Here is a 21,381-nt window from a genome sequence, read left to right as displayed (position 1 = left end):
AAGGCGGCATGTAGCATGTAGATCTTTACTAGGCTTAGACTCTGTAATTTAGGTCGGTCAACAGAGAGTCTTTTCTATTGGGCCTAAACACCAAATGAGCCCTCTAGCTATCTCGCTAATTCCCTTCACTCCAAGGCGTGGGGAATTTATGATGAAAAATTTTACATGCTTTTCTCCCATTTTTTTTATCTGGCATGGATCCTATTATAGACCCCTTTGTATTTCAAGCCCTTTTAAGCAACCCCTAGCCCATCTATAAACCACTAACTACCCTGTTGTCCCTAAACATTTCCTTTTTGCTCCGCTTTATATTTTCAAGGATCAAGGGCATTCATGATTTTCGTGCAATGGTTACCCTTCTGCTTCTGTGTCAGGTCATGATGCTTATGGCAGTTGGCGTTTCATATTTGCCATTTTCAAATACCCTTCTCTCAAGCCTCTTTACTCTTTCCTTTGCTCATTTTACCTTCTTGTGCCTTTCTTGCCCGTGCTTTCTCTCTGTTCCCATTTCTTTTCACTTGCCTATTCCTTCTTCTTCGTTTACTTGCTATTCTCCACTTCCAGTTTCCATGGCCAAATGCGGTGGCTATTCTACACAATCATCCCACACGTTAGACATCCCAACTTTCGATGGATATGGGTGGCTCTCAACCCTTAGACAGAGGGATTTTCTAGCAATTCGGTAAGAATTTCACATCCCTAAAACGTCAGTGCTGGATGTTCCCCCACAGGGGTGTTGCAATGATGAGGGTTTCTCAGGTAGGGTCACCCTACCCATGTCCCTACTGGCTCATGGGTTAAGACTCCCCTTCTGTAGCCCTTTTCATGACATCTTGGACCTACTCAGTTTGGCTCCTGCCCAACTCCATCCTTTCACATTGAGGGCTTATCTGTGTGCCCGTATATTTTTTTGTATGGTCTTGGAGCCCCTTAGGGATCTTTATCCCGACTTGACTGCTTGAGAGTTTTTGTCCTTCTATAATGTAAAGCCAGCCACCAAGGGAAATGCTGCTAGCTTCCGCAAGAAAGATAAAGGGCAGACCTTGGCTTTGTTCAAAACTCAGCATTCTAGTGCCAAAAATTGGATGAGTAGGTTTTTCTTTATCACTGGCCAGGGCTGGGAGTTTCCCACCCATGAAATCCCAAAAGAGATTTTCCAGTTAGGGCTAATTGAGGCGTCCTTCTGGATGAGAAGAGCTTGGGGGAGAGCATGGAACCCTTGTCAATTTGGGAGATGGCCCAAATTGAAATTGTTCATTCCTGGTTGAGGCTCACCTCGACTATCTTTGGACCGACCTCTTGCTAATGCCTGCCCACATCGATTGCTTCTTGATGTCCATCAATTGCTCCCACATTCAAGAGCGTTTGTTCTCAATTTCGGCTATAATTCCCCCTTCTATGTTAGATAAACCTTCAAAGAAAGACAAGAAGGAAAATCAAGCTGTGTAGGAGAGGAAGGAAAAAGAAAAGGTGGATTGAGAAGAAAGAAGGTGAAGAAAAGAAGGAGAAGAAGAGCAAGAAAGAAAAGAAAGAGAAGAAAGAGAAGGAGAAGATAGAAAGAAAGAAAAAAGAGAAAGAAGAGAGGAGACAAAGGAAAAGGGTTTGCTCCGAGGATGCCTCTCCCCCTGCCCTAAAACAAAAAAGGATTTCGACGCCCTAGGAGTGCAACCATGTCCAAACATCCACCCTGCCAATCACTACTCTGCTCCCTGTGCCTGGCAATTCCCCTTTGTGGCTGCATTCCCCTAGCCTAGAAGATGCTGAGGGTTTGGCTAGGTTAGCCCTTTCAGATCTAGCTGCCACCTTTCAACTCTAGAACCCCCAATAGGTGCACACACTGGCGTCCAACCCTGTATTTGAATTCCCTGTTTTTGAAGACATGGTGGGGGAAGGTTAGCTAGACACTGAGGTTGCCGCTGCCCTAAACTTAGACCCTATCGTGGGCAAAGGAGTTCACCCACCTATGACAGAAAACCTTGTGCCTTCCCCTATGGGGGTGTGCGTGGGGATATTAGAAGTGCCTCCTTTGTTGATGGGGTAGACAATGTTCCCACCCACACAGAAAACCTTGGTGATGAGGCTGAAAGCCTGGGTAGCATGATTGGGGGCATGCCCTATTGAGGAAGTCTGTGAAGAGGAGGAGGCCAGCGACCAAGACCCCGCCAGTCAATTTCTCTGGGGGCAATACCCATTTGTTGAATGTCAGTGGTAAGTGCCTCTCCATTCCTCCCCTCTTCACTCCATCTTTTGGTGGAGATTTGAATCCCTGCTTCTTGAGGGCTTGGGTGGTTCGATGGGAGAAAATTCCTGCCTAATCGAAGCTGACTTGGCCTATACTAGGGCTTCCCTCCCATCTATAAGCCTTAGAGGTGCTCCAAAAGGAGTGGCAGACTCAACACCAAGGTCCGACAAGATTTCTCTGCTAGGGGGTGTTCTTGGCCCTGAAGAGATCTTTGGCGGAGAGGCTAGTAGTGGTGCTTCCTCCTCTTCTTCCAATGCCCAAGCTAAAGCCACTGCCCAGATAGCTAATCGTCTGAAGGACTAGCTTTTGGAGGTACCGTTGTCATGGGACTTGCCCTTTTTCTTTGTGTGCTTATTTGTATCTCTAATTCATGTGCTTTGTCATTTTTTGTAGGGCATTAATGATTTGGCAACGTGGATTATGGTGGATTGGGCTTGCCTGGAAGAGAAGGTATGATAACGAGGAAGGATGTGCTACATTGCCAAACTTGCCTTCGAGAAATGGTGGGTGAAGAGGATGAAGTTGGAGATTCTAGCTAAGAATAAGGAGTTGGGGATATTGTTGGAGCAGTTAGAGGGCTACTCCCACTCCTTACATGGCGATTTGAAGGTTCTTGAAAATGAAGTCTTTGAGCTTCGTGATGCTGTACGTTGTGCCCAAGAGGTAAAGATTAGGGACGACTTTGCCTTGAGGCTTCTTCAGTCACAAAGGGACTCTCAAAAGGGCTTTGAGTCCGAATCGACCTACCTTAAGACTGAGCTTCTGGCCCATAATAGGGAGTTAGACTTAACCTGTGAGAAACTGACTCGTTAAAAGGAACACAGTCATGAGCTAGCACAAGAGTTGGCGGTAGCTATGGAGAATGGAGAAGACCCGCCTTACCGTCCTTAACCTTTCTGAGGCGCATGGGGCCTTGGCAAAACTCTAGGAACGCCATCAGTAGTATAAGGACAATAGAAAAAACTCAGATGAGGAGCTTAGGAAGTCAAATTTGGCCTTCCTTGCCAAGGACCAATAGCTAACTGAAAAGAGGAATGAGCTAGCTGTTGATCAGGCGAAGATTGCATGCTTACACAACCAGTTAGCCCTTGCCCCTACTACCAGGGATCGTGCCTTTGTTTATGGCTATGGTGTTGGCATCTTGATCGATCCTACAACTGACCTCGTAGCTCTAAACAGGGGCTTATTCTTCCCTGAGGCAGCTACCCGCCGTCGAGTTGACACCTTTAGGTAGGATGAGATGCCTGACACTTTTATAAGCGTACTTCCACTGCCACCACCCGCTGGAAATGACTCCCCTTAACCTCTTGGCCCTTCATTTTGTATCTTTACCACTTTTCTTATAGAAGCATTGTATCTTTTATATTTTTTGTACTTTTTTTTACATGACATTCTTGTAATAATAAACTTTGATTTACTTTAAAGCTTGTGATGGTTAATGTTTGTTGACTTTATGCTTGTGATGGTGAATGTTTGGCCTTTTGTTTTATTTGGACTGCTTGCCTTTGGCCTTCGACCTCACAAGCCGCTGAGGCTTGTGATAGGTATCTAGGGTGGCATGGTCTAATGACGTCTGCTCACCTTTACATGGTACCGCAAGCTGTTAAGGATTGTCATAGGTGTTTGGGGGTGGTGTGATTTCATGAGCTCCCCACCCCTTTACATGGCACTGCAAACTACTAAGGCTTGTTATAAGTGTTTGGGGGTGGTGTGGTTTTATGACCTCTATGCCCCTTTACATGGTACCACAAGCTGCTAAGGCTTGTCCTAGGTATTAGGGGTGCGGAGGTCATGTGGTGTGGTCTCATGACCTCCGCACCCCTTTACATAGCACCGCAAGCTGCTGAGACTTGTCATAGGTGTTTGGGGGTAGCGTGGTCTCATGACCTCCATGCCCCTTTACATTGTACCGTAAGCTGCTTAAGCTTGTCATAGGTGTTTGGGGGTGGTGTGGTCTCATAACCTCCGCATCCCTTTACCTTTCATTCTCACTAGGACCCACACAAATGCCTGCCCTAGGCATACTTATTTTTACGAGGCAACAATTGACGAAACAGAATCCCAACAAGACTTAAGTAGTAATAAACTAATGCAACTGGTACCATAAACATGAATGTAAATGTAATAATGTCAACATGGAATAAACAAAATCAATGTAATTGCTACTAATAAAATTTCTTTAAGTGCTCTGCATTCCACGGGTGTGATAGTTCCTTACCTTGGTTGTCCTTCAAGCGGTATGACCCAGGTCTGCTATTTGCTACCACCAAGTAGGGCCCTTCCTATCGAGGCCCCATTTTCCCGTTATCATGGGTAGTCACCCCACTTTTCTTCAAGACCAGATCTCCTACCTTAAAAGTCCTGGGCCTTACTCTTTTGTTGAAGTACTGCTCGACCTTAGCTTTTTCTTGCAACATTTTGGCTTCCGCTATTTCTCTTTCCTCTTCCAATAAACCGAGGTACTCCTCCATCTTCCTGTCATTTTTGGGGGCTGAGAAGTAGCTCATTAGCTAAATTGGGAGCACTATTTCGACTAGGGAAACTGCCTCACACCCATACACTAGTGTGAATGGAGATTCCTCTCTTGGAGTCTTTACCTATATTCTATACCCCTAAAGTACTCCTGGCACCACGTTTGCCCACTCTTCCTTGTTTTCCATGACCCTTTTCTTCAGGATTGAGAGCAATGCCTTATTTGTTGCTTTTGCTTGCCCATTCGCTTGCGATGGCCTAGTGAGGAGTACTTCACCTTGATTTTCAACTCCGCACACCATTCTCTATAATGCTCAAAGTCAAATTGACATCCATTGTCTGTCACTATGCTTTGCAGGATTTTGAATCTGCAAATAATGTTTTTCCATAAAAACCTTGTCACGGTCGCTAATGGCTTTGCCTCTGCTCACGAAACTTTGTGAAGTAATCTACGATGACAATCATGAACTTTACGCCGCCTCTCCTTGGTGGGAAATGTCCAACCAGATCCACGCCACAAAGGGCAAAAAGCCACGGTGTTGTCATGTATGTCAACTCCTCTAGGGGAGCGTGTGGTACTGTTGCATATGTCTGGCACTTGATGTATTTTCTAGTGAATTCTCGAGCATCTCTTAATGCATTGGGTTAATAGTATCCTGCCCTTACTGCTTTCCTAGCTAAGGTTCTTCCACCAGAATGGTTCCCGCATATTCCTTCATGTATTTCTGCTTGAACCTTGTCGCCTTTCTCCTTATCCTTCTTACATCTTCCTTTCCTTCAGGTAACTTTCCCTCATCCAGATACTCAACCTCACCATTCGCCCATTCTGGGATACTGGAGCCTAGGACACCCATTTCTTTCCCAATGCTTGGGACCTTGACGATTCTCTTTTCAACTTGCCATAGGATAGGCACCTCCTCCATTCCTGATGTTGTACATGCCAACTTGTCTGTGCCTTGCCATATTCCTTCATACTGATGTTTTCCACCCTTGGTATCTGAGATATATTGAAATATGAGAAAAGATCACATGCCTCCCAAACTCGTGCTAAGTATTTCTTTAACTTCTCCCCCTTCGTAGCATATAGGCCCAACACCTAATTTACCACTACCTATGAGTCTGATTTTGCCTATATCTCAATTGCCCTTATCTCAGCGGCTATAGAAAGCCCTGCCATGAGTGCTTAATAGTCGGCTTCATTCTTGGTTACTTTGAATAATAACGTTGCCATGTAGTGTCATTCTTTACCATTGGGGCTCAGTAAATGCATTCCCAAGGCCCCGCCTGCCTAGCAGGATGGCCAACTATGAATAGTATCCATGGTTTTCCCATTGGAGCTACTGTGTCTTCTTGGGGAAAACCTGAGAACTCTACCACAAAATCTGCCAGTGCTTGTGATTGAGTTGAATTATTGCATTTTTAATACTTTTGGAACCAATATATATTAATTCTTTCATTACTTTATCATTGGTTTTATATGGAAAAAAGAATAAATCAAAGTTGTGATTTTAATTGATTAAAAGCATGAATTTCTGCTCTAATTTTATCAACTGTTGATTAATATGGATTATGGTACATTTCGCTCGAGCGGCGGCTTCTGGCCGCTCGAGCGAAGTTAGGCAGATTCAAACGCTCGACTTTCGCTCAACAGTGGGCTCGAGCGAGATGCGGGAAAAGAGATCGCTCGAGCAGAGGCATTTGGCCGCTCGAGCGAATTCAGACAGAGTCGAAGGCTCGATGTTCACTCGACAGGCCGCTCGAGCGAACTTAGGCAGAGTCGAACGCTCGATGTTCGCTCGACACTCCGCTTGAGCGAATATCGCATTTTTACAGATCAGGATTTATTCCGCCGTCAGAGTATATATATGTTTTTTTTTACATCTTAGGACGACCCTTGAGCTGGAAAACTCGTTTTTTAGTAGAGAAACACTTAGAATTCATTTTTTCTTTGTATTTCATTCAGATTCGGAGAGGAGGATTCATTCAATCGATCATTCACGCAGCTACACAATTTCCACTGGATCATTAACTCACACTGCAGCAGATTGAAGAACTCCTTGAGGGGTCCAATTGCCACTGCAGCTCAGCCTCCTCCACCGCTTCAAATCTTCATCTCCATTCAACTGGCTTGATCTTTTCAATTCCCTACTTGCTATTTCATTTCAGTTTTGAGTTTCTGAATTATTTTAGAGAATTTTGATTTAGACGTTTGAATAATTTATTTGTTATTCATTTAATTCATGTTATTTATTTTTATCGTTTCGTTAAGCTTTTATTTTAGTAGTGATTACAATTACGGTGGTTTAATTTGAGAATTTGTGAATTGAATATAATGATGAACCCTAGAACATTGAATTTGGGGCTTTTCAATTTTCAGTGCATGTTTTATCAATTACTTCCTAATTTAGTTTAATTCTTAATTTAGTTTTATTAATTTCTGAGTTTAATCTATTAGTCCTTTACATTCCAATCCGACAATCAAAATCCAAAAACATGAATCTAGTCCATGACTAGTACCCTTTTCCATCCATTGCACATACCATCATTTTATTTTCTCTTTGTTTCACCTTTTTCAACGAGTTTGATTTTTAAGTAACTTTTCCTGAGGAGATGATCTAGGAATTTATTCCTAATTATTACACGACATCCTCCTGTACTTGGGATAGTTTTAGTGCTACTCATTTTTGAGTGTGAGCCAGCTTGCCTTTTTACCGCCTTCTTTGGGATGTATTCTAAATTGAACTCACTTAATTCAATCGATCACCCTACCAACCTTCCTGAGTTGTCAGGTTTTCTTAGGATTTTTGCTAACGTGCTCTCCATAAGCACCCTTACTATGTGGGCTTGAAAGTATGGGTGTAGTTTTCTGGCCACAGCTACCAAAACGAAGGCTAACATCTTGACTCGGGGGTACCTCACTTCTGCTCCTCTTAGAGCCTGACTTACATAATATACAGGAAGTTGGGCGGCCCCCTCCTCCTTTACAAGGACGGTGGACATTGCGTGTGGGGAAACTACTAAGTATGCACAAAGTATGTCGCATTTCTCTTGTTGCTTTAGGAGTGGCGGGATAGCCAGTTGTTGCTTCAAATTTTCAAAAGCTTAATCACATTCTTCATTCCAGGGGTGCATCTTGCGCAATACCTAGAAGAAATGGAGGTATTCATCTGTTGACCTGGTTATGAATCTACTCAAGGTGGCTACCCTGCCCTCTAGTCACTATGTGTCGTTTAGGTTTTTTGGCTGCTTCATGTTGAGTATGGCCTCTATCTTTTCCAAAAAGGCTTCAATTCCTCTCTCAGATACAATAAATCCCAAGAACCTTCTTGACTCCACGTGAAAGTACATTTTGCAAGGTTCAGCCTCATTCTGTAATGGTGTAAAATCCCAAACACCACTCGTAGGTCGTCAAGGTGCTTGGTAGGTTCCTTACTCTTTACCAACAGATCGTCTATGTATACCTCCATGGACTTCCCAATCTATTCCTTAAATATGCGATTAACCAACCTTTGGTAGGTTGCTCTTGCATTCTTCAATCTGAATGGCATAACCTGGCAGTAATACAAACCATGATATGTTATGAACGGTGTCTTCTCTTCATCTATTGCATGCATTTGGATCTGATTGTAGCCTAAATAGGCATCCATGAAGCTCAACATACGGTGTCCTGCCGTTTCATCCACAATAATATCAATGTGTGGTAAAGGGAAACTGTCCTTTGGCAAGATTTATTCAGGTCGGTGAAGTCCACGCACATTCTCCATTTTCCATTTGCCTTTTTCACTAAGACAACGTTGGATAGCCATTTCGGATGGCTTCCTCAATGAACCTAGCAGCAAGTAGTAGCTTTACTTCCTCCTTAATAGCAGCATACTTTTTTATGTTGAATGACCTTCTTTTCAGGCGCACTGTCTTGTATGCGAGATCCACGCATAAGTGATGTTCTATGATATTGTTATCTATGCTAGGCATTTCCTTATGACTCCAGCAAACACATTCTTGTGCTCTATTAACAGTTGTTTCAGAGCTTCTCTGTCCCCTGGGGGGATTTGGGTCCCAACACATGTGGTAGTATCGGGGTAGTCACATTATAGCATCACAAGTTCCAGTGGCTTGTTGGCTTCGACTTCTTGTAGATTCTACCCATCCTTAACCTCCACGCCTTTTTCTAAGGTCATCGCCAAGGGTAGCAGCAGGGGTGGTACCGGTACTTCACTTCTTTTGGTAACGACACAAACTTTGCTTTTGCTACTCTTCAACTCTTGTACATAACATTATCGTGCTAGAGCTTGTTCGCCCCATGACTCCCCCACCTTGCCATCAATTGAGAAGTTCATCTTGATATAGTATGTGGATGTTACCACTTTAAGATGGTTGAGCATTGGTCTTCCCAATATAGCATTATAGAAGGATGGAGCTTTTATCACCAAGAAGTCGGTCATGGTGGTGGCTGTCCGTGTACCAATTCTGACAGTTATTCGGAGGGTGATAGCCCCAACGAGCTATATTGTATCTCCACAGAAACCCTTTAGTGTCATTGGGGAGGGCTTAGTTTATTGACATTGATACCCATTCTGACTAAAGTCTCCTATAATAGTATAATAGTATATCTACCGAGCTTTCGTTGTCAATTATTATCTACCTGGTTGTATAGTTAGCTATTACAAGGGTAACCACCAAAGCATCGTCATGTGGATACAACACTCCTTCCCGATCCTCCTCCCTGAATGATATTATCATTTGGTTATTAAGTTTTTGGTGCTTAGGAGTCCTATCTGTCACATATATCTCCTCATATCTCGCCATTCGTGCATGTGCCTTTCAACTAGACGTGGACACGCCTCCTCCAGCAAAGCCCCCTACTATTGTTCAGATTTCTCCTATGGGCGCCCTGTTTCTATCACCTTTTGGGGGCACCCTATCCCTATTGTCTTAGTAGCCATCAGCCTAGTCTTGACGCTGTCGCTCAGGACTGCTGCTTCTTCTGGTACCACGCCAATATTCTTGGCGCCTTCTGGGTTTTGAGCGTTCTGTAACCATTCACTCCAACTCTCTCATTCTTGCTAGTTCGGTTACTCTCTTCTTCATCATTGTGCAGTCTTCAGTCCAGTGCAATCCTATCTGGTGGTATTTGCAGTAGTGACTACCTGTCTTAAGTTGATGCCATTCCTTGCTATCCTTCTCTTCTTCCATCATGCTCAAATTGCTATGTATCAACCTGAGATTGTGGTCTGGCTGCCTTTCTTGTCAATTCAATCTAGGCTTCTTGTCAACCTACCCACTTCTCCATTCAACCTTGTTGTCCTCCTTCTAAGGATCCACCCACGCTTGTAGTGTATCTTTCGTGTTAACAAAATTATCCACCCTATCCATGAACTCCCTAAGGGTAGAAGGGGTCTTCTTGGCCAACTCTTCCATGAAGTGACTTCATGGCCATATTTCGCCCAGGAGGGCAGTGAGGGTAATCTTCTCGTCTTGGTCGTCTGTTGTTAACCTTTCTTTGTTCAAGCAGGTAAGGTAGGTCTTCAGGTTTGCATCCTCCTTTTGTTTGACTCTTTGAAACTGTTTATTGACCTTGGCCTGAGAGTTCTGAACCACCCTCTTGCTTCTCCTTTAGTGTCAAATAAAAAGCTCGACATGCAATCTCCCCTGGAAAACAGTAGAGCGTGATGTGGGTTTTGAAGTTCTCCACATGGTCCATTGGGTCTTTGGACCCATCATACATGTCTATTTGAGGTACCTTGAACTTTTGCAGGAGTGGCATGGCCATTGTTTGCTATATAGCAGATCGGTTTGGTTTAGCAGGCATTCCATCGAGGAAGATCCTCCCATCTTCCTTGCCATTTCCTCATACTTTCCTACCAGACTTTTCAACTTGTCATGCATCTTTTTCTTCTCCACCATTCCTAGGCTCAACTCTGCATTGCACTGCCCTTCCCCCTCAACCTGCTCACTGTGACCGGGTATGGTAGTGTCGTTAGATTCAACATTCTTTCGCCTCAAGTCATCGTTTTCCTTCTTTAGAATCTCCATGGCCTCCAATTCCTTCTTTAGCTTTTCTTCAATTGCTGCTAGTCGTGCTTCCATGGCTGTTAGCAACATATCCACCTCTCGATTAGTTAGGGAACGGGTTACGGTCGGCATGTGAGAACCACGTTGATCTGTAACAAGAAACTAGATCCATATCCCACAGATGGCGCCACTGTTAAGGATGTGTCCCACTACCACGAACACAACAGTTTACCTGCACGATGTAAAAAGACTCTGGCATGATATGCCTAAGAACACCCCAATGCTTAAGTAGTAAAGGGTATCACGCAAGTAATTCAGAATTTAGAGATAGATTATCTTTGGGATTACCTAGTATATATGGATTTCTAGTTAAACTAGATCAACACTATATAGGATCACCTCAATGTGATGTCTATCTTGCGCAATGTTTATCAGTTTAGATAATCTCTAAGTAACCGAATGAATCATGTACATGCATGAAACTTGCTCCTTCCCAAGTAAGGTGACATGTAGGGTGTAGATCTTTGCTGGGCTTGGACTCTTTAATTTAGGTCGGTCAACAGAGACTCTTTTCTATTGGGCCTAAACACCAAATGGGCCCTCTAGGGAGATGAAGGTTTTTGGGAGAAATGATTCAAGACTGGAATCACGGAGAAGAGGAAAGGGGGAGATGAAGCGTGGGTGAAGGGAAGGGGTAGCTGCAGAAGAGGGAGGAAGGTATGCTCCACGAGAGCTGGCTTCTCACAAGTTTAGGCAGAACCGGTTCACTTATTAGTGAACCCGGTTTAGCCACGTAAGGGTGTGGGGTGTAATACCCGAGTCCTACTACGTGAATCCTTACGTCATTTTATTAATTCTTTAACTTAAATATTTTAAGATAAATATTTTTATTATTTTATTATTTTATTTTAAGATGTGTGTGTTTTTATTCTTATGGTGAGTTATTAAAATAAATCAAGGATATGATTTTAAGACTTTCCAATATTTTTCTCTTAAGCCCTCTAATTTTAATTATTCAAGAAATGGCCCAAGCTTCCCCCACCATTGGATGGGTACGTAAGGGAAATATATTTCCACACTTAATCCCCACCGTCCCTTTTGGCTTGTGAAGTAAGAGTTGACCAAAAGGTCACGTAAGCCCCTTTCTACCCCATTAGTCCGTTGGCTTCCAAGGCAAGATTTGACCAAAAAGTAATTAAGTCCATATCCCTTGAACCCTTTGGCTTCTAAGGCAAAAAAGGAAGAAAAAATTTCTCAAGCTCTCAAGCCCTCAACCGTGCGACACTACCCTCTTTCTCTCCCATTTTCTTTCTCTTTCCAATATTAAGCCAAGCACCCATTATTTCTTCTTCTCAAGAGGAAAATAGCAAGGTAAGAGTACCCTTAACCTTTCTCCTTTGTGTATTTTGAACCTAGCCTTGGTTTAATCAAGTGGGTTTTCTTTTGTTGTTGATGTTTCGATCTTTTTTTTTTTTTTGGATTTCCAGCCAAGGGTTCGTGTGCTCTCTAGTTTCCCAAGTTGAACCCACCTTTCCTCTTCTCCATTTTCGTGTTTTGGGAAGGGATTCACCAAGGTATATACCAAGGTATAAACCCTAGCTTGAACTCCATTTGATTAGGATGTTGTTTTGAGACTAACCGAATTTTGGAGCAAGCTTGTGTTCTAGATTTTGTTTCTTATCTCTTCATGTGGTGATTCCTCATATATATGCCCTGTTTTGGCTTAGCCGTATATATATGGGAGCTGTTTTCATGTTGTGCATTATTATATTTGGAAATGAAGGGGGTTTTAGCAAACAAACTTGTTTTAAATCTTGGATGACCCTTTGAATGATTTGGGTATGTTGGAAATGTCGTATATAAAATATTGTTTTGTTTTGGGGTCTTCCAAATAATGAGGTTTCTTCAAAAAGGAAACTTAGAGTAGTTTTAATTGGTTTGTATCATGCTTTTAAAGGTGTTAAACAATTAAACTATAAACTTGATGTCTAAAGATTTTTAAGCTTACTTAATGGGTTATTCTTGCTATTCTCTATGATTATGCTTAATTAAATAGTGTATGTTAACTAGGCTATTTATTATACTTGCGTCAGTAGATTTATAAAATGGATTGGTATTAAGAAGAGGTGACCAAAGGTACAAAAGGTTCTATAGCATGTAAAGCTGTCCAAGAACACTTAAGTCTATGCTATGCCATGTCTTGTTTTGGAAATAGCACATTTATGCTATCTCTCTTTTTAGTGAAATTTCTACCTAACCCAAGAGTTTAAATGTTGATAAACTAGCCTTTTATAATGAGGGACCCGAGTTGATTTCAAGGGGCATGTTTCCTAAGCTTGTTAGTCCACTTGAGATGCCTAAATCTATTTTAAAGCCCATTGTTGAGCATTTTCAGATTTGATCTCTTAATGTTCGTAACCCAAAGTGAGCTTGAACTAAAGAGACCTTGTTTGAAGCCTATGAATTCTTAACTACTTTTCATGTAAGCTTTTTAATTAGCCTTCCATGGACAGCTAGCACGTCTTAATATTTAATTTGTTACTCTTGTAAGTTGAGGTGAGGAGTAGTCATCGAATTAATGCTAAACATAGAAGGGACGTTAGATTGTAATATCGTGGCTTTCTCTTTTAAAGGGAGAGCTAAAAAATATTGTATGAGTATTAACACGCTTATGCTATTTGTTGGAATATGACCTATATTGGCGTTGGAAGTATCCAGAAGCATTGAGGTAAGTAGCTATGACCATGCTTCTTACACCAAGTTCTCTTTATGAAAGAATGTCTCTCTCTCTCTCTCTCTCTCTCTCTCTCTCTCTCTCTCTCTCTCTCTCTCTCTCTCTGTGTGTGTGTGTGTAAATGTGTCTTGAGATGTTTATGCATGAAAGTATTGCTTATTTCTTAAAATGCTTACATATGAAAGCACAGTTATTTCTTAGAATGTTTACGCATAAAAGCACAGTTATTTCTTAGAATTTTTATGCACGAAAGTATTGTTTACTCCTTAAACTGTTTACGCATGAAAGTAATGTTAAAGTAGCAAATGTTTACATATGCATGTTTTTCAAAGAAAAAGATTAGATGATTAGTATGTTATCGGCATGGTGTATTGCTTACTCAGTATTAGACTCATTTTGTGTTATGTTTTAAATGTCTAGGTAATGATGAATAGGCTGGGGAGCAAGGCATTACTGCGGAGGGAGAGGCAGAAGCTTAGTGTCTTCCTTGTTGGTTCGACATTACATAGATGATTGGTTATGTTTATGGATGAATGTTTAAATAGAATATCTATCAGGTGTTGCCCTTTATTAAATTAAAAATTTAGAGCACACATGTGATATATTTATGCTTATCACATATTACTAGAAAAGAAAAGAAGAAGAAAAAAAAAAATAGGTTAAGTAGCGATTCCACCCTTTCCAAGGCGGGGGGTTGTTACATGGGGCGTGCCATCAGCTATGGAGGCTAATAAGAAGATTTCCTTTGAAAGAGCCTACCAGTCTGGTGGCCTTGCATTGTGTTAGGTATTACAATTTGAATTTGGAAAATGATGTATGAAGACTTTCAGGTGTTATTCCGCATTCATAAGAATTTTTAGTTTTAGATTAAAGTTAAAATATTGTATTTTAATATTATTACAAAAATATTAGTTTTAAAAAATCTTAAATATCATTGTTTAGTATAATTGTTTTTGAATAATATTAAATATCATCTTAAAGTATGCAAACTTCATGCATTTTTAAAAAAAAAAATAATAATCTTCCATTAAAGATATTATTTTTCATGTAAATCTCACTTTTATCCACTTTATTCAAATTGGATGTAAGAAAATAAATACAGAGCAAAACTATAATTATCACACATATTTTTTGTAATAAGTAAGAAAAGAGAAATAATATTTGTAGTTTTAGAATGTTCAAGAGTCATATACTCTTTTTGAAAAGGTGAATAAATCTAAGATTCACATAATAAAATTAATTTTTTTAAAAGTAGAATCCACTTATTTTTAAAATGAGAATAAAAAATTTGTATACCTTAAAATTGTATTTAACGTTACTATAAAAAAATTGTATAACTTGAAAAATAAAAAATTTTATACATTTCAAATCGGATAGATTTGGTTTGTTAAAATCAAAATGGGTTGCAAATTGTAGAGTGCCACGTCAGAGCGTAAAAAGCAGCGCTTAAAAGTCTTCGTACATGTAGCAATGCTCTCAAGGGAAGGTATTCGTAGCTGACGTTAAAAGGATTTTTTGTTTTTAATGATAAATTTTAATTTTTTTTAAAATAATATGAACAATGATATATCTATTAAGGGTTGGGTCCCGACATGGGTTTGATACTTTTTATTTATTTATTTATTTATTTATTTTAAAAGAATATCTCATATATTGAATTTACTTGTTAACTGAGTTACAAAGTTTATCAAAGTTCACAGCTTTTAACAGCTCCTGTAGATGATCTTCCATCCAGACTCTCTCTTCCTCTACAAATAAAGCACTTTTTGCAAGATCATGTGCAACACTATTACAAACTCTATTAACATGTAAAACAAATCACTGCTTTCTATTCTTCAAAACAGACTTCACATCCTCTATCAATTGACCATGCCATTCCCAACACTCTTCTGCATTATTAACTGCATTGATTACAGACTTTGCATCTCCCTCCAACTGCACTTTACTGAATTTCAATTCCTCACATAATTTCATTGCCCTCCAAAGAGCATGAATTTATGCTATTACAGGGTTTGAAACATTCAATCTGCAACTGCATAATGAGGCTAAAACATCACCACAGCTGTCTCTGATCACCACCCCCATTCCACACTTTCTGTCATCACTTTTTAGAGCTGCATCCCAGTTTACTTTCACCGTATCCCCTTCAGGTGGTTTCCAATGTAGAGCTCTACCACATTGAGAATTACTTTGTTTTGATTGTGTCTGCTGTGTCTCCTGTGCCTGTTGGTATTCACTCAAGCAATTTGCAGCTTGACTAAATACATCATTAGGCCCCTCAATCTATTTTCAAAGACCCAACCATTCCTTCTGAACCATATCCTTCTCAACACCACAGCTATTAGTTCCATTTGATCCTGAGTCAACCTCAAAGACCATTCAGACCAGAGTTCAAAAAAATCTCTTTCATTGGCTGACCATTTCTGCACTGGACTCCACTCACACGCCCAAACATCCCTTGATCCACTGCAACTCCACAAAGCATGACAGATTGATTCATCCTCTTTTCTGCATATTGGGCATAAAGCATCTTTTACAACCTTTCTCTTAAACAGATTTTTCTTTGTTGGAAGACAATTTGTAATAGCCTTCCAAACAAAGATCTTTGTAACCCCTGGTATATTAAACAACCATAATTTCCTCCACATATCCCCTGCACTTTCTGAAACCTCCCCTTCCTCTCTTCTTTTTTTATTTACTTCAACATGATAAGCACTTTTAACATTGTATATATCATTTTTTGAGAAGGCCCAGATCTGCTTATCAGGAAGTTTGGAAAAACTGACAGGTAGATTACAAACAATGGCAGCCTCTTCTTTATCAAATACTTGCTTTATAAGTCCCTCATTCCATCCTCCATTCTCACCTGAAAGTAATTCCTCCACCCTCGCCTCAGCATTCAATATTTGTATAGGAGATTGAATTTTAAAAGTTACAGCCTTTGGAACCCACCTGTCTCCCCATATTTTTATACTTTTACCATTCCCAACTCTCCATACCAACCCTTCTTTCAACAAACTCAATGAATCCCACAGACTTCTCCACATAAAAGAAGGTTTAAAACCCAATGTAGCATGTAACAAGTCAGTGTTTCTAAAGTACTTATCTTTCAATAACACTGCAGCCAATGATTGAGGGTTCATCAAAACCCTCCAGCACTGTTTTGCAAGAAGTGCCTTGTTAAAAGCTTCTACCTCCCTGAAACCCAAACCTACCTCATTTTTTGATAACCCCATCTTCGACCACTTCCTCCACTGAATTTTGTTTTCCTTCTGCTTGAAGCCCCACCAAAATTTTGCCATTTGAGCTGCCAATTCATGATATAACTTCCTTGGTAGTTTGAAAACACTCATATAATATGTAGGGATAGCCTGTATAACTGCCTTTAAGAGAACCTCTTTTCCTGAAGAGGAGAGAAATTGATTTTTCCAGTTACTTAGCTTTTTCCATACTCGATCCTTCACACTATTAAAAGCTTGATATTTGGATCTACCAACCATTATTGGCAATCCAAGATATCTCTCACAATTGTTCTGAATTCTTGCCCCACAATCCCTCATAATATCTCCTTTCACTTTTGCACCAGTTGTAGGACTAAACAAAACAGTTGTTTTATGCTTGTTCAAGCTTTGTCCAGATGCCTTCTCATAGGTATCAAGAATGCCACTAATTGTCTTCCATTCCTTCCAATTAGCCTTCCCAAAAATCAAGCAATCATCAGCAAACAATAAGTGTGTCAGCTTGAAACCCCCTCGAGCCACTGAAACACCTCTTAAATCACCTCTGATTTGGGCTTTTTCAAGCATAGAACTTAGGCCCTCTGCACATAGAAGAAAAAGATAAGGAGACAATGGATCTCCTTGTCTCAAACCTCTAGTGGGAAAAAAAAAGTCACCTGGTTTACCATTGACAAGAGTAGCATAAGACACTGATGAGATACACTTCATGATTAGACCCACCCATCTATCTCCAAACCCCAGTCTTTTCATAACAGCCTCCAAATAATCTCATTCCACCTTATCATAAGCCTTTGAAATATCTAATTTAACTGCCATGCTTCCAACTCTACCATTTTGTCTACATTTCATCGAGTGTAACATTTCATAGGCTGCTATAACATTGTCTGATATCAATCTCCCTGGAATAAAGGCACTCTGACATTTGGAAATAATGGCATCCATCACCCTCTTCAGTCTATTAGCAAGAGAGTCTTTGCAATGATCTTATAAAACACATTGCAAAGACTTATAGGTCTGAAATCATTTACACTTCTTGGCTCATTAACCTTTGGGATTAAAGCAATATAAGTTTGATTTATCGAGTCTTGCAATCTGCCCCCATTTAAAAAGCCCAACACAGCATTGCTTACTTCCTTTATTACCACATGCCAAAATTTTTGAAAAAAACATGCCCCATACCCATCAGGACTCGGGGCTTTTAATGCCCCCATCATATTTATGGCTTCCTCAACTTCCTTCCTTGTAAAAGTACCTTCCAGAAAATTATTCATATCAGATGACACCCTAGGCTCCAAAGCTTTTACACCTTCATGAATATCTTGAGTAGATGGTTGTGCACTAGTATAAACCATAGAGAAATGGTCTCTGAAAGCTGCTGCAATTTCCTCTTCTTTTTCTCTTAGAATAGATTGACCATCCAATATTGACACAATCTTGTTCCTTCTTCTTCTCTGATTAGCACACTCATGGAAGAACCTGGTGTTTCTGTCTCCCATAGTGTACCAATTCCTCTTTGCACGCTGCTTCCATTTCACATCCTCCTGGTCAAGTAACAAGCCCACCTTCTCTTGCAATCTTTTCAACTCCTCCATGTTATTCTGACAAAGATCCCCTTGTATCTCCTTTATTTTCTTTGATACCTGCTCAATTTCCTTTCCTCTTCTTTTATCCTTTCCTTTGAAGCATGATAATAAAGCCTGACTACAACACTACAGTCTGGTTTGAACTTGTTGTATAGGTTCTGATGCTAAGAGACTCTTCCTCCACCCTTCTTTAACCACTTGCTCACATTCTTCTTGTTGCAACCAACAAGCCTCAAACCTGAACTGAAAGAACCCCCTCCTTCTACCATTCCCTTCATCAATAGTAGAGATTACAATGGGTAAGTGATCTGAGCATCTCCCTGTTTGAGCCATCACCTCCACTTCCTTGAAAATGGACTTCCATTTATTATTCACCACAAACCTGTCCAATCTTTCTTTTGTAAAGGATTGGTCCGAATGTTTATTAGACCAGGTAAATCCATTTCCCCTATATCCAACATCAACCAGACCACAGTCCTCTAATACTTCCCTGAACAGGTTTATCTGACTTTCAGCTCTCCTTTTTCCCCCTACTTTCTCATTATGCCATAATATTTCATTAAAGTCTCCCCCCACACACCAGGCACCATCATTTGTAGGTTTTAACTGTCTCAATAGGTCCCATGATAACCTTATTTTCCCTGATTCAGGATGACCATAGAACCCTGTGAAGCACCAGTCTTTTTCTTGCCTTTCTCCTTTTACTATTACAGTAACATGCCACTTTGAGTAGTTTACAATCTCAGCACCTTTCTCATCTCTCCAAAACAGAACAATACCACCCCTTCTTCCCTCAGAATCAACAGCAAAACTTCCTTCCATCCCTAACCTCCTTTGCAAACCAACAATTTTACAGGACCTGATTTTTGTTTCACAAACAAAAACCAGAATGGGCTGCTTTTCCTTAACCATAAGACTAAGGTCTTGAACTGTCCGAGGGTTTCCAAGCCCTCAACAGTTCCAACATAGGATTTTCATGCTTCCAGGTGGTGGTGCTCAGCAGCCACCACCCTTAGTATATTTTCATCACACACTACCTCATCACCCTTCTTAATTCTCTTGCCACCATCAATCTGTTCACTATCATCTTCCATAGCATCATAATTTCTTTTTAGTTGAGAAAAAGAGCTAGTTTGCTTACCTGACTCAGGCCTAGCCCTAGCCCTTCTTTTCGACCTTGATGACCTCTTGCTCTCCACATCCTCATCAGTCAATTGCAGCATTTTATTTTCAATCACTTTAGACTTCTCATCTTGTACATTCACACAAGCATCTGGTCTACTAACTTCCTCTTCATTCACTTTCATCATAGGTTGAAATAGGTCCTCCTGTACCTTCAACATTGAATTTACATCAATCACCCATTGTTCTACTAACTCATCCTCCTCCCTTCCCTGCTGAGATTCCCCTTCCTTCTCCATTTCCTCATACTCCTGCCTTGAATTATCCTTCTCTTTTTCTTTTTTCTTTTTTATCTTTTCCTCTTCCCCTTTAGTAGTTACTTTTCTATTTATAGGCCGTGCCCTAAGCCACACTCCATATTGACCAGCATTTTCATCACTACCCTTGCACCCCTCCTTTTCATGTACAATTCTTCCACAATTAAAACAAAGCCTAGGTAGCTTCTCATATTGAAAAGGCACCCAGCTTCTCCTACCATCCACTAGAATTGTCCTTCCTCGAGCTATAGATTTTTTAAGGTCACACTCCACCTTAACTCTTAAGTATCTCCCCCAAGCCGAGCCATCTTCCTGCACATCCACCTCCACAACCTTCCCTATCGATTTTCCTATCTCCTCTCCCATCCTTTTTGTCATATAATTCAAAGGTAAATTTAACATTTGCACCCATAGGCAAGCATGATCAAAGTCAAACAGATTAGGTTGCACTTTACCTTCAAATTCTTTTAGAACAAATAGATGATTATCAAACAGCCAAGGACAACCATCAAGAACTCTCACCTTGTCTTTCCGAGTTACAAATGTTATAACATAGCGGTTACTTCCAATCGCCTGGAATTCCACTAGTTTTCCTACCTTCCAGATTCTCTCCATCATAGATCTGATAACTTCCTTCCCAATCCGACGCATTGAAATCACCTTCCCAACCAGACTTCATTCACTCTTCAAATTCAATATACTCGAATCAGAATGCTGTATTTCAATCGGTCCATCCTCCTCATCATTCAGCTTCAATCTCCTCCATACTTCCTCCATGTCTTCCATCGCACTCCTCTGCTTACACTCGCAAACAGAGATCAACACTCCTTCCTCAATCGAGGAAGAATACTAACTGCTCCTCCTCAGTCGCTTTCTAAAAGAAGAAAGCAGTTGAGAGAATACTCGATCCCACTCAAATCTCTAAAGGCTTCTTATTTGATAAAAGAATAAGTTGGTACTCTTTCTTTATTTAATGATTAATGAAGTGTTTGTTAATAATATTATGATTTTTTTAGTTTTTAAAAAATGTTTATGATGATTAAAAAAAGATATGAAAAAGAAAGAAAAGAAGAATAAAAAAGAGAATTTACATTTTCTCGGAACATTCTTTCAGGGGCTGTAGTGCTACTCAAAGAATATATATGAAATTTGTATATTCTAAGATTATATCTAATGTTATTATAATGTTATATACATTTTCTTTCTTTTTGTCTTATCTTTTAAAAGTTTTTTTTTCCCCTTCCATTTTAGCAGCAAATGCATTCAAACCAAACCTCCACCCACTACTCATTTTGGTTTGTTTGGTGGAAAGAAGGAATGCAAACTCCAACTTGATCTCCTCTAAGTTGGATCGCTTCCTTGACAATGCAATTGCAGCCTCGTCTAAACTATTTGCATTCAATCATACAATCAAGTTTGGTTCAATTCAAGAGTAACATAATCAAGGAGAGCTTGCCAATAGGTGATGGTGGGAAAAGGCTCCAACGCTCATGTACATGCGGATTTTTGGTTTTGCCCCTTTTATTCCCTTATTTGGATTCCTTTTCAAGCCTCGTGTTTTGGTATTTTTGCCACTTAAAAGGCATTTGCCATAATGGATATATACCCCATAATGGATAGGTTGTATTGGTAGTGCATCCCAATGCTACCCTTTAGATTA

General features: G+C 40.4%; 1 protein-coding gene and 1 long non-coding RNA gene across 2 annotated transcripts; one reads left to right on the top strand and one right to left on the bottom strand.

Moving 5' to 3' along the window:
- Positions 1–11,904: 11,904 nt before the first annotated feature.
- LOC122309270 lies at positions 11,905–14,332 on the top strand. Its single transcript, XR_006242391.1, has 3 exons — positions 11,905–12,097; positions 12,214–12,312; positions 13,881–14,332. It is a non-coding gene; the product is annotated as an uncharacterized LOC122309270 (long non-coding RNA).
- A 4,924-nt stretch (positions 14,333–19,256) lies between these two features.
- On the bottom strand, positions 19,257–20,372 carry LOC122310225. Its single transcript, XM_043124107.1, has one exon. It carries the CDS (start codon positions 20,370–20,372, stop codon positions 19,257–19,259), a length of 1,116 nt encoding a protein of 371 aa, XP_042980041.1.
- Between the last annotated feature and the right edge of the window lie 1,009 nt (positions 20,373–21,381).

Source organism: Carya illinoinensis, chromosome 5 (assembly GCF_018687715.1).
Source record: "Carya illinoinensis cultivar Pawnee chromosome 5, C.illinoinensisPawnee_v1, whole genome shotgun sequence".
NCBI lineage: Eukaryota > Viridiplantae > Streptophyta > Magnoliopsida > Fagales > Juglandaceae > Carya > Carya illinoinensis.
This window is presented reverse-complemented; position numbering and strand designations above follow the sequence as displayed.

What these genes read in the sequence shown, in the direction of transcription:
- LOC122310225 (XM_043124107.1), bottom strand. Translation starts at nt 20,372, where the DNA reads ATGCGTCGGATTGGGAAGGAAGTTATCAGATCTATGATGGAGAGAATC.